Source organism: Phyllopteryx taeniolatus, chromosome 9, assembly GCF_024500385.1.
Source record: "Phyllopteryx taeniolatus isolate TA_2022b chromosome 9, UOR_Ptae_1.2, whole genome shotgun sequence".
Taxonomy (NCBI): domain Eukaryota; kingdom Metazoa; phylum Chordata; class Actinopteri; order Syngnathiformes; family Syngnathidae; genus Phyllopteryx; species Phyllopteryx taeniolatus.
The window spans coordinates 29,376,483-29,389,069 of NC_084510.1; the positions used below are offsets into that span (position 1 = coordinate 29,376,483).

General features: G+C 42.3%; 1 protein-coding gene across 2 annotated transcripts in view; it reads right to left on the reverse strand.

Annotated features, from left to right (window-relative positions):
* The window catches only part of igsf21a (immunoglobin superfamily, member 21a), a 166,459-nt gene that overhangs the window by 30,884 nt on the left and 122,988 nt on the right, over positions 1–12,587 (reverse strand). For both annotated transcript variants that reach the window (XM_061785727.1, XM_061785726.1), the window contains exon 5: positions 2,823–2,938. In XM_061785727.1, coding sequence (XP_061641711.1) covers positions 2,823–2,938 — 116 coding nt within the window. The remainder of the gene's footprint in view (positions 1–2,822; positions 2,939–12,587) is intronic.

Here is a 12,587-nt window from a genome sequence, read left to right on the forward strand (position 1 = left end):
GGTCACACACAACTGCGGTGGCTCTGCTTTTAAAAAAAAGAAAGCAAAGGAAGACTCATTCAGTTTTGGATTGCTCAAAATCAATAGTGTTCTACTTTGACATGAGAAGACTTGAACGCTTGACCGATACTGGTTAAAAAGTGCTCCGGGTAGAATGGCCGTTCTGATTAAAACTTTGAACTTGGGGACCTTTGTCATATGATACCGGGTAGAACTCAAAATGGCGCTCAACTCAACTCACTTCACAATAAGCCGCAGTTTGGCCCAAAAAGCTTTCAAGCATCAAACAACGAGAATTACACGTTCCGTATTTACAACAACCACATGAGTTTGATTTGAAGTCTGCTAGCTTATGCTAACACATTAGGGGAAAAGCTGGAGACAGGCTAAACGTATAGAATCTACAGCATGTGCTAATGTTATAATGCTTTAAGGAAGGAATATTGGAAAACCAGCCTGTGGATCAACACATCTAGACAGACACTATAACAATAACCTCTGTGAAAATGCTAAATTACTCGGCTTATATTACTACAGATTACTGAGTCACTTGCAGTAGTGGAGTGAAAGTCTTCTTTGTTGGTGTCTGCATGTCTGTTTTATACTGCCCCCGGTGGCCAAGTCACACACGCCAGAAGGAGTCGCAATGAATTAATCATGATGCACAAACTGTTTAATTCTTTACTTATTTTCTATATAATTATGCGATTACTATATGTTTGAAAAAGTACAGTATTATAGAGTGCCATTTTCCCTGATTAAAAAAAAAAACCCACACATTTCAACATTTTTGTTGGCTGTTTTGGGGAAGCTAGAATGGATGAAAGGCATATCAATTCACTTCAAAGGGGAAAGATGATTTGATACGAGTGTGGTCACAGAACAAATTAAACTCTAATTTCAAGGCACCGCTGGCTTGGTTTAACGGTGAGTCGGACCAAAATTACCCAATAAATGTTCTGATTTAACCTTTAAAACTTTGTCCTTATCTGCCAGACTGCCCTCAATATCAACAGTTTTTGTTTTTTTTTTCTGACAAAAACAAACTTTGAAAGCTTGACCGATCATAGCTGAAAAGTGTTCATGCTGAAAGGCTGACAACAAAACTGATTTCACATTTAATTTTGAAAAAAAGGGATTTAATTTATTTTTTTTTTTTTTTTTTAACTTGGCTAGGTCCGTCACAATCAATAGTCGTCCCGGTGTGCAGCACAGGTGCCAGCACCCCCACCCTGAGAGAAGGAAATCACATTCACCTTGCGTTCACTTCTCGCCAGGTTTCTAATCGCTGGAGATGCGAGCGGCGTGGCTGGGAGGCCATTAGCATGCGCGTGTGTGGACAATGATTAATGACTCAGCCAGGGTTGGGGGGGGGGGGGGGGGGTGTTGGGGGGGGGCGGAGCTCTCGAGCTCCCGGGACAGCCTCACTCTGGAGGACTGGCTCGTTTACACATCGAAGCAATCATGTATGGTGATGATGATGATGATGATGATTTCTGAGTGCATATGATCAACATTGTGTCCCTGCCATGACACGCTACAGCATGGCAGATTTCACAAGGTCATATACTGTATGTTTTCGGGTGATTCTGCGTGGATTACTCTACATTGCAACAGCTCTGAAGCCATAGTAACAAGTTATGGGATGTTACATTGGTGCTAAACGTTCCAGGATGTTCCACCGACCAATCGAGTTCACTAACCTGAAACCCTAACCTTGAATCGAAACCATCATACTCAAACCAAAGCCTAATTTGGAACTGAAATTTTAGCTTGAAACCCTAATTTGCAACTATAATTTAAAACCCCGATCCTGGCTTTAAAACCTGAACCCTGACTGGAAACCCTCATTTGCAACCCAAGCCCTAATTTGGAACTGGAACCCTAACTCTCTATGCTAACCCTACCTTGAAAGCCTAACCCTGATTTTAAACTTACTATTTTAAAAGCCTGTCTTGAAACCCTCACTTAAAACCCTAGCGTCAAGCTCATTTTTGTCACGGGCCACATCGTAGTTATGACTTCCGTCAGAGGGAACTGTGAATCCATATAAATGAAAGATTACCTCCTATGCTGTATTTATGTACAGGATACACAACACATAGATGAATAGCCAGTTTTGAAATCAGAAGGCGATAAAAACATATTGTTCAACTATTACATTTCTTTTCAAAGGGGGATTGGTAAGAAAAACAAATGCTTGCAATGCAAACATCTCAATGGTATGATCACAATCACCAGATCACAATGAGCAATTTTGATTTGCTTTCGCGGGCCACATGAAATGATGTGGCGGGCCAGATCTGGCCCCCGGGCCACCAGTTTGACACCTGTGCCCTCGTCTTTGCTTGAAACCGACTCATCGAAAACTTTACCACAAACACCAAGTGAAAATTTAGCACCAATTTACATTTCACGCGCAATTGTGAACAATAACCTTCAAAGTGGTTTCCAGGCTGCTCCTCCAATTCATTTTGTCCACTCACATCGGAATTTTTGGGGTCGCCATGGCAACACCCTTTCTTTTTATAAGTCAGCTTGTGAATAATTTTCACTGTGTTACTTTAAAGTGTGAAGTATAGCCGTTTGAGTATGTATTCAATATAAATCAATTTCGAGCCTCGGGCCCATGTACCAGTTTGCTCTTTGTCATGACTAGTAAGATATTTCAGCACACTAGTAGAATGAATTAGTAGATCTGATGATGTCAAACTCGGATTTTTTTTCCCCTCTACTATCTTTCACGACTTTTCTGCACTTGTCTGTGTATGACGCTCTTGTTATAAATGGAAATTGAAAACAAACGAGTTCCCCCAACTCACCGACGGCGCGGGCTTTCCACCCTTGGCGGTGCAGATCAGCGTGAAGTTCTGGGCTTGGTATCGACTGAACGGCGCCGGCGTGTTCTCGGCCACCACTGAGATGTTGTTCGGAGGGGCTGACGGGGACACAAAACACAAGCAGAGCCGTCAGTCACGGGAAATGTTTCAAAAAAAAAAAAAACAACGTAATTGCTTTGTTAAATTGGTAATTTTACAGTTAATTCTAAAATGTGGAAACCCTGATTTAAAACCCTAGTCGAAAATCCAAACTTGAAAGTCCGATCCTGTCTTGGAACCTTCATTTGCAAACCTGATATGAAACCCGAATCCTGATTTAGAAGAACTTGAACTTGAAACCTTAACCCCGACTTCAAATCCTACTTTCAAACCCTAACTTCGGCTGAAAACCTCTATTTTTGAAACCCTACTTTGTAACACGAAGCCTGATTTAGAACCCTAATTTGAAACATGAATTTCACCCTAACCCTATTTTGAAACCATAAAGCTGATTGGAATACTACTTTGAAAGCCTAAACCAGTTTTGAAGCCCATAATCCTGAACCCTGCTTTGAAACCCAAATGTGTTTTAGTGTTTCAAACAAAGGCTAGGGTTTCCAATTCGTTAAGGATTCAAAGTAAGGTTTCAAGTCAAGGTTAAGGATTTTGGCCAGGGTTAGGGTTTCAATTTAGGATTTCAAACCTGTTTTAGGATTTCAAACAAAGTAAAGGTTTCCAATTTCATGTCCCATAGGGTTGAAATGAGAATTTCAAAGTCAAGTAAAGCTTCAACAGGGTTAGGGTATCAAAGTATGGTTTCAAGTCAGGGTTATTGTTTCAAGACAGGATTAGTGTTTCAAAGTGCTGTTTTCAGCCATGGGTTTCAAGCTTGAAATCCTACCTTAAAACTGGATTTTATGTCACTGAAGAAGTTTTTCAGGTATTATAGGGTTTTTCAGGTATATATCGATATATATATATATATATATATATATATATATATTTTATTTATTTATTTTTTTTTTTTTGTTAAATGAAAATTGGTCATTGTTGATTGTAAAGTATAATTGTATCTAGAAATAGTTTAAACCCCCCAATGCCAATGTAGAATGATTATAGCAGACTTCCTTATTGACTCTTCACTTTGCAGCCCCTGCAGGTGTCTGGTGCACCGCGAGGGGTTTGGGCCTCCGCGCTCTTGAGCAAACAAATCGAGCGCTGGGATGTGCTGCGTGTTGACGCTCATCCAGAAGGGAGCGTCACCTGTTAACATGTTAACAGAGAGGCTGCGAATATGTGCCCCCCCCCCCCCCCCCCCCCCCGGTCTGGTCAGGTGGAACATCTTTTACTGTAGGAACTGTATCACATGACAGGCAAGGCTTCCCAACAACAGGTTGTCAAGCTATGATTACGTTTTAAAAGTTTTGAATTTCATGCCAGGGCTACGCTTTCATAGTGTTTCATGCTATGTTCATGAATACGATAAATATAAAATGAGATTGTTGCGCGCGTCAATGAGTAGTTTCTTACGTGAAAGGTTTTCTCATCGGCTCTGAAACAGCCTCCAATGATCTGCTGTATGAAATCCAACACCAAACCTTTAATGCTCGGACCGGCGCGGCGGTTGATATTTCCCTGAATCGGCCGCCCTATTGTCTATGAAATATTCACAATCCTATTCAAGCCCACGACGGCGAGGCACTCAACGGCCGCGTGTTGAAAATTCGATTTTCTTTGCCGCCTCGGAAGCATTTCCATTCATTGCTCGCTCCTCTACGAACACCGCCGTCTCACCTTGCTTTTGGGGGGTTAGGGATCCAAAGTAGGATTTCAAATTAGGGTTTCAAGACGGGCTTACTGTTTCAAGCCTGGTTTAGGGATTCAACGTCTGGTTTCAAGTTTGGGTTCAAACACTGAATTAGAGATTGAGAGATTGCGATTGAAGATTAAACTGCGGTTTCAGGTCAGGGTTAGAGTTTAAAAATAGGGTTTCAAACCAGGGTTAACGTCCAAATTTGAATCCTTAAATCATTTTTGAAAGTCTAACCCTTCAAAGCCTAACTGTGGCATGAAACTCTCATTTGAAACCCTAAACAAGGACTAAAACTCAAATTTCAATCACTTACCCATATTTGAAACCCTAAGCCTGATTTAAAGCTCTACTCGGAAACCCTAACCATGTCTTGAAACTGTAATTCAGAAATGAAATCCTAATTTGAAACCATAAACATGACTTGAAACCCTACTTTGAAACACTAACCTTGACTTGAAATCATAACACTTTTTTGACACCTTAACCCTGACATAAAACCTAACTTGAAACCCAAATTTGAATCCCTGGTGCAGGTTTGAAACCGTCTCTTTAAACTTTAACCCTGACTTAAAACGTAGAACTATACCTTGGAACTCTAATTTGAATCCCCAACCCATTTCTAAAATTCTAACCCTGATTTGTAACTCTAATTTGAAACCCTAACCGTGGCTTGAAACTCTATTTTAAAACCCTGACCTATGTTTGAAACTGAAATTCAGAAACAGAACCTAATTTGAAATCGTAAACCATACTTAAAGCCCTACTATGAATCGGTACCAGGTTTTGAAACCCTAATGGGAATCCCCAACTCAAACTTTGTTTGAAACTCAAATTTAAATCCCAAACTCATGTTTGACTGAAACCGCCACCCTGACTCGATCTCCTAACCGTGGCTCGAATTGAAAACCCTCCCCTTTGTTTGATACCATAATCCTGTCTTAAAACCCAAACTTGAAATCATGACTTTGTCTTGAAACCCACATTTGAAACCCTAACTCTTCAGAAGTGGAAACAAAGTCTTTGTCCTTCAGATGAAAGGACCTTAGACTTCCTCCACGCACGTTAAAGCAGAGAGAGGCAGCTGCGAGTCGTCCATCACATCAGTCAGCTTTGTGTTTTTCGCCAGAATCTCAATCGATACGTGGAGAATTTGTCTGGCGGGCCCGAGCGGAAGACGACGTGACCGCGGGTCTCCGGCTTTCTCGTCAGAAATGATCATTGGACCGCGGCTCGTGCGGCCCCGCGAGATAACGACAAAGGTCAACGCGGTGGATTTTGGGCGCACGGCTTTAATGTGTGGAATCTATGAGGTGCTCTTAAACAGACATGTCACAGCAATTAATTGATTGAAGGCATCTTGGGGATTTCGCCACTGGCCCCCACGCCGCTGTGCTTCCGCACCTCTTAATTGCTTATTGATGGGATTTATGTGCTTGGAAATTAACCTTAGGACACTCCATTAGCTTCCTGACAAGCCGCCGCGACCCGGCGCGGCACGAGATCGAGTCGTCTTAACCGGCCCACGAATCGACAAAATAGACTTCACGCAAATAGAGGCGCAGGCTCTCTTGCTTGAAACCCTAACCTTTGTTTAAAAACCCTAACTCAGGCTTGAAACAATCACTTGAAATTTCAACGCTGGCTTGAAAACCTGACTTTGAAACTCGGATTGTGCGAGTACCAATACCAGGTATCGGGCCAATGCCGGCCTTATTTCAAGGTATCGGGTAATCGTGAAGGCTGTCGGTACCGGCCACCGATATTTTAAGTCAAAAAAAATATCTGGCATCGACTAAGTCCGACTCAGTATTTGGTGCTACACTGCGGCGGTTTGAAACATCAGCGAATCATGTGCGTCACAAGTCACAGTTATCTGTCATTGTGTTAATTGAAATTTTATGTATCAAAAGTACAAGTGGTATCAGTACTCAGTATTGGTGAGCACTCAAGAGGGAATAAAAAAAAAAAAATTATTTGGTATTGAACATCCCAATTTGAAACCCTACTTTAAACCTAACTTGAAACACTGCTTAGAAACATAATCCCAGGATTAAAAATCTATACTTTGAAACCTTAACCCAGGATTAAAACACTACTTTGAAACTTTAACCCAGGATTAAGAACCTACTTTGAAACACCAGCCCTGTTCGTAACCAGAACCATGGGTTGAAACCTTAGTTTTAAACCTCTAGCCTTTTTTTTTTTTAAACATTAATCCAGTTTTGAAATCCTATCATTGTCTTGAAACCCTACTTTGCATCCCTAACCCGGGTTTCTAACCCTAACTTGAACTAAAGTTGTTTTTATATACTGTATTGTGATGTTTTTTATTATTTTTGTTGGTTTTCAAATAGAATTTTGTTATTGCGAGAAAATCTTATCTGAAGTATGTGCTAATAATCTTAACAGTTACAACAATAACTGTCAAATCCCAGCCTTGGCCAGCCGGATAATCGTTTGTACTCCCCTGACAAGTACCTTTGCCAGAGAGCCTCGACAATCAGTGCTCTTGACTTCTCGCCGCATAAACTGGGGGGATAAATAATTGATCATGACACGCTCTTGTTTGCTGCCGCGTGAGGCCGAGGACTGCCGACAGAATAAAACCGTAGACACAGTTTCTGTGAGGGATTACGGCGCTTGTCTGAGTCTCTCCTTCAGCGGTCTAACAGCTAATCGGTTCAGTCCGTTTCTCTGCAAGTCGTGCACTCACACACCCGAGTCCAAATGCGACAAAAATGTGCAAAGACAATATGAAAAGTTTCCCAAGCCGACAAACTTTTTGGGCAAAAACTAAAGTCGATGCGGCTCTTTCTTTAAAGACGCATGAAGATTGAAGAGCAGTTTTAAAAAATTCGAACTCAGTCGTCTCGCTCTCTCTTCCTTCCCATAATGAAAGCGGCTCAGTTTACACGGAGTGGCGCTGAGGTAGAAACATCTCGGCTGGAATTCCGATTGTGTTCGGCTCTTCTATTTTGCTGGGAATTATTAATCATACTGACACACATCGTCAAGTGAGCGCTTGTGGATGTGACATTCATTTGTCCCTTTTGTTGGCTTCGAGACGGAATTTATTCTGTGAAAATGTCACTGCAGCAGATCCTTTCCGTTTGGAAAAAATACAGCAGGAGTTTTTTTTTTGTGTGTGTGTGTCTCTCCCAGGGTACATTCTACATCAGTTCTACGTGTTTGGAACCTACAGACAATTGATAAGATTGCATGTATTCTTTCAAGGTAATTGTCAAGGCTATACAAACATTGAAACTCTAATCCTGGTTTCAAACACTAACTTGAGACATTAACCCCGGTCTGACCCCCAAACACTGAATGCCGAACGCAGGCTCAACACCAACGCTGGCTTAAAACCCTACATTGAAACCCTAACGCTGACTTGAAACGCTACTTTGATTCTCTAACCTATGCTCGAAACACGTTAATTCAAAACCCTAACCCATGTTTTGAAAACCTACTTTGAAACCCTAACACTGGCTTGAAACCTTACATGGAATTCCTAACCCTGGCCCGAATCCTGGTTTAAACCCTAAATTGAAACCTGAACCCTGCCTTGAAACGTTACGTTAAGTCCCTAACCCAGGCATGAAAGCTTAAATCGAAACTAACATCTGTCTTGCGACCCAAATGTGAAGAAACTAACCCTTCGATCAAGCCCTAACCCATGCTTGAAACCCTACTTTGATTCCCTAAACTATTCTTAGAACCCTCATTTAATACCCAAAGCCTAATTTGAAACCCTAACCATGGCGTGAAACCCTATCTGAACCTTTTGAAATCATAACCCTGGCTTGAAGTCCTAACTTGAAACCCTAACCCTGGTTGAACCCTCATTTGAAGAAACCCTAACACTTTCTTGAATGCTTACTTTGAAACCCTAATCTTATTTTAAAACCTTAACTTGAAACGCTGGCACAAATCCCTAATTCTGGCTTGAAACCCTCAATTGAAACCGTATCCCTGGTTTGAAACCCTTCTTTGAAGAAACTAACCCCGGTTTGAGACTCTACTTTGAATTCCTAACTTAAGCTTCAAATCCCTAAACTACGCTTGGAAACCCCTTCACTGACTTTAAACCCTAACTTAGAACCCTAACACTGGCTTCAAACCCTAACTGAAAAACTCTAACACTGGCTTATAATCCTGTCTTCAAACTTGAATTTAAAACCTTAATGTTTTAAATCAACTCTCCTGTAGAATCTGGGCCATCCAAACATGCCCTTTAAATGTTTAATGTATCCCTTTTACGCCGGAACAGTTTTACTGTGTTACAGTGGACTTTACAGTCGTTCAGTCGAACAGAATAACGTTTTTAAAGGGGAGTTACAGAAAAAGAAAAAGAAAAGAGAGTGAAAAGGTAACTAAATAATGTAGGGAAAGAAGACAACACGACAAAGCTCTAGGTGTAAACAAGATGAAAGTCAAGGATTATATATCTAGTACAATGACACATTGGATTCGAGTGTTATATGGATCAGTAGTGCGACACCCTGCGAGGGAAGGACAGGACAAGATGGGACAGGACTGGACAGGACAGGAGGGGAAGGCATGCAGGACAAGCGTCGTATAACAGAAGTGTGGTGGGAGTGGCTATGCAAATTATAAACATCAATAGGACCAGAGTGTAAGTGAGGGGATAGTTAGAAGTTATTTGTCGCAATGAGTGAGTGGCCCCACATCCAGCGAATAAGTCCCAGGGGTGCGTGTCTGTCAACACAGCATCACCATCCTGACCTTGAAGCTTTTTTTTTGTTTAAATGGAGCGCCAACAATGGTGCAACCAGAATGCTTTTTGGAAAGCAAACATGGATCATTTGTCGCCATGGAAACTAGCACCAAGCACAAAGATTGAAGGGACAGTGACTCACAAGCCGCTGCGGGGTCATCGTTTATCCCGTTCAAGTTGTATGAAAGCGCGGCACGACAAAGGTCTGCTGCTTTGACAACGTGTGATGTGCGCTTTTGATACAAGTACTTGGGAGTGACGTATTCTAGTCACAAGAATGGTTATCCTACATGCTGTACTTATATACAGTATATATTTAACAAATGTTTTCGACCAGCGCCCAACTGTAAGGTTTTAGCCACAACCGCCCTAAATTAACAGCATTGACAATTTTGTACCAAATTGCTAAATTGCCGCCGCATAGGCTAGAAAGTAAGGTGGTGCTAACGTTTTCATCGTTGCCTCTGGGCAGTTTGAGAAGTTTGATGACTCGCCACAATACACCCAAATAAGCCAAATGAATCAGCTCCAATAACCAGAGCACTTCGGGGGGCTCCATATGTCAATATGCTAAAATGTTGGTATTAACGGGTCCGACTTCTGTGTTCCTTTCTCTCCTTCATATTCGACGTGATTCACGGCCTAATCTTGATTTGCTACTCAAAATCTGTGTCTGTCGAGTCCAAAGTAATCAACCATCTGCAGGGATCTGTCAGTCATTCCAGTGGTTTACAAACCTGAATTTCGCAGAGCAGCTGCATGAGACCCTTTTCCAGGCCTACCTGTTGAAAAACCTACTTTACGAGTATATACATCCACGGCAGTGAATGCGTGAATCGATTGAGCATTTTTCCCCTAATGCTGCTTTCGTGATGTCAAAATGATGAAAACCACAAAGCTAGTGGTGGCCAAAGGTCTTGTGTGCGATACTGCAGAGAAACACATATCACCAGGAAGATGCTTCTCTTGATCCTAAATGGAATGGAATCCAAATTCATGTCATTGCCGTCTTTGGTCACTAGTTACCGTTTTACCGTGTAAGACTGACTGCTATGGGGAGAAGGTCATCAAGACAACAAAGCACCTTCTATATCTTATCTGTATCTTGTTAATATACGCACCTGGGGTGACTTGTTGCGGTTTCTTTGTTGGTATCATATTATTTTTGGAACGTGCATGCCCAGACAGAATGGGTGCGTGGTGCTGGCAAGTACCGGGGACCCTCTGTCAAGGGAATCCTCTGCACCTGTGTACCCAGTTTGTGTGCACAGGTGCAGCTGATGTGATTCCAGCAGATGAGAAGCACCGGCTACCTTTTCATCAACGGAAATAACTGTGGCTGCCGATCTAATACTCTTAAATGAGAGCATATGGCGATGATGCTGTTTCGATGATTAGTAATGGTTAGGGATTCCCCCCCCAATGGTATGTCATGGAAATGTACCAGAACAAATTGTCGCACGGATTCCCATAAAGTGCTCGTATAAAGTAACACGAGGCCACAATTCCTGTACACAATATTCTATATAACTGTCAATAAAATACGTTACGAGCACTGTTCCCTCCGAGCTGCGCGCGTGCTTGTGGTTGCTGATGTGGACTGCGCACACAGAGATTTCTGCGTTAGAACATACAACGATTCAGTTTTTGCTATTTTGCAATGTGATTGCAATGAGTGAGGGGTGACTGGCTGCTACAGCCGATGGCACAATTCACATGCGTACTTGAGCAGACTGTCAATGTTGTTGACAATGACGGCGTCCGTATGCGCCGCCCGCCACCGGTCAACGTAGAGCGAAGACGAGCTAGACACGCCGCTTATGTCGAATAATGGCGAAACGAGCGGGCAGCGACGTATCCTCAAACCAAGCCCAAGTAAAAAAGAAATGCTGCTCTTTTAAGATGGAATGGCTGTCGGAACATGTGCAAATCGAAGAAAAAGCGGTGACAGTGGTCGAGAGTTTCTCTTTTTCGAGCGAGAAAGCTCTGGTCTGCAAAACGTGTTGCGAAGCCCAAGTAGCAAGCGAGTTAGCGGAAGGAAAAGTGTGGCCGGAATGGGAGCTGGACGACCTCAAGCGTCACATTCAGCACAAAAGTCATTTGAAAAGAGTTGGAATTGTGCGCAGGTGTAAGATGGGAATGGGGATCGGTCCCTTGTTGGGGGAGAGCGTCGAACGAGCCGACGCTGGTAAACAAATCGAACCCAGAGCAAGTCAAAATTCTCATCGACAATATTCTGCTAGCCATCAGCGTCGGTTCAACAAGTTCACAATCACATGGCAAAGTACCGGAGTATACCAGAAAGCTGGCGTAGCAAAAATTAGGTTCAATTATACCAATCGAATTGTAAAGGATGAGACGGGGTGTAATGTTAAAAATGCACATTGGCACACCCTCATCATAAGTGAAAGCACAGACATTAAAGTGCACAAAATGCTAGTTCTGTACTTTAAATACAGGGGGAGGAAAATAACGTTCACCGTAAAACTGTATTTGGCAGCATCATTCAGCTGTCAGCATGCACTGCTAAAGATATTAATTCAAAGGCAATAATTCAGTTTTACACCAAGCGTGCGCTGGACCTGCAGAGAACGGTGATGCTGACCTCCGATGGTGCCTCAGTAATGCTCGGAAAGCACAACAGAGTTGCAACTTTATTGAAGCGACAAATACCACACTTAACTGAACAACACCGTGCGGCCCAGAGAGAGGACCTGGGCATTGAAAGAGTTTCAAAACTTTCAAGTTTGTCGACGTTTTCATTGTAAGTTAGCAAAAACACTTAAATAGAAGTGTTCTGAAGGGAATGTAAATGATGTTATCTGATTCTTTTAATGAGCCATGTCACTTCAATGGACGTGACACTGACATAAACAATTAGAGGGCACATTGGTTACGAGTCTTCTTTGAAGACTTCCGCTTGGGTAGCGCATCCTGCCAGTAGCCCGAGTCAACCTCCTTTTTTCCATGTATGGAATTTTGCAAAGTCGCAAAATATTTATGATCAATATGTATTTTTGTTGGGCATGTACAATATATTATATTTTTTAAACGCCGTCTCAAATGAGTTTGACGTAGGGGCAAAAGAATATTGCTGGCCGTGACTTCCGCTAGCCTGAGAGCGAGCTACACTATTTGTTTAAGGCGTGAACCAGGGGCGAGAGCGCAAAAAACGGCAACATATGCCGTGGCTGAACTAGTACGTTCCGTGTTGGAA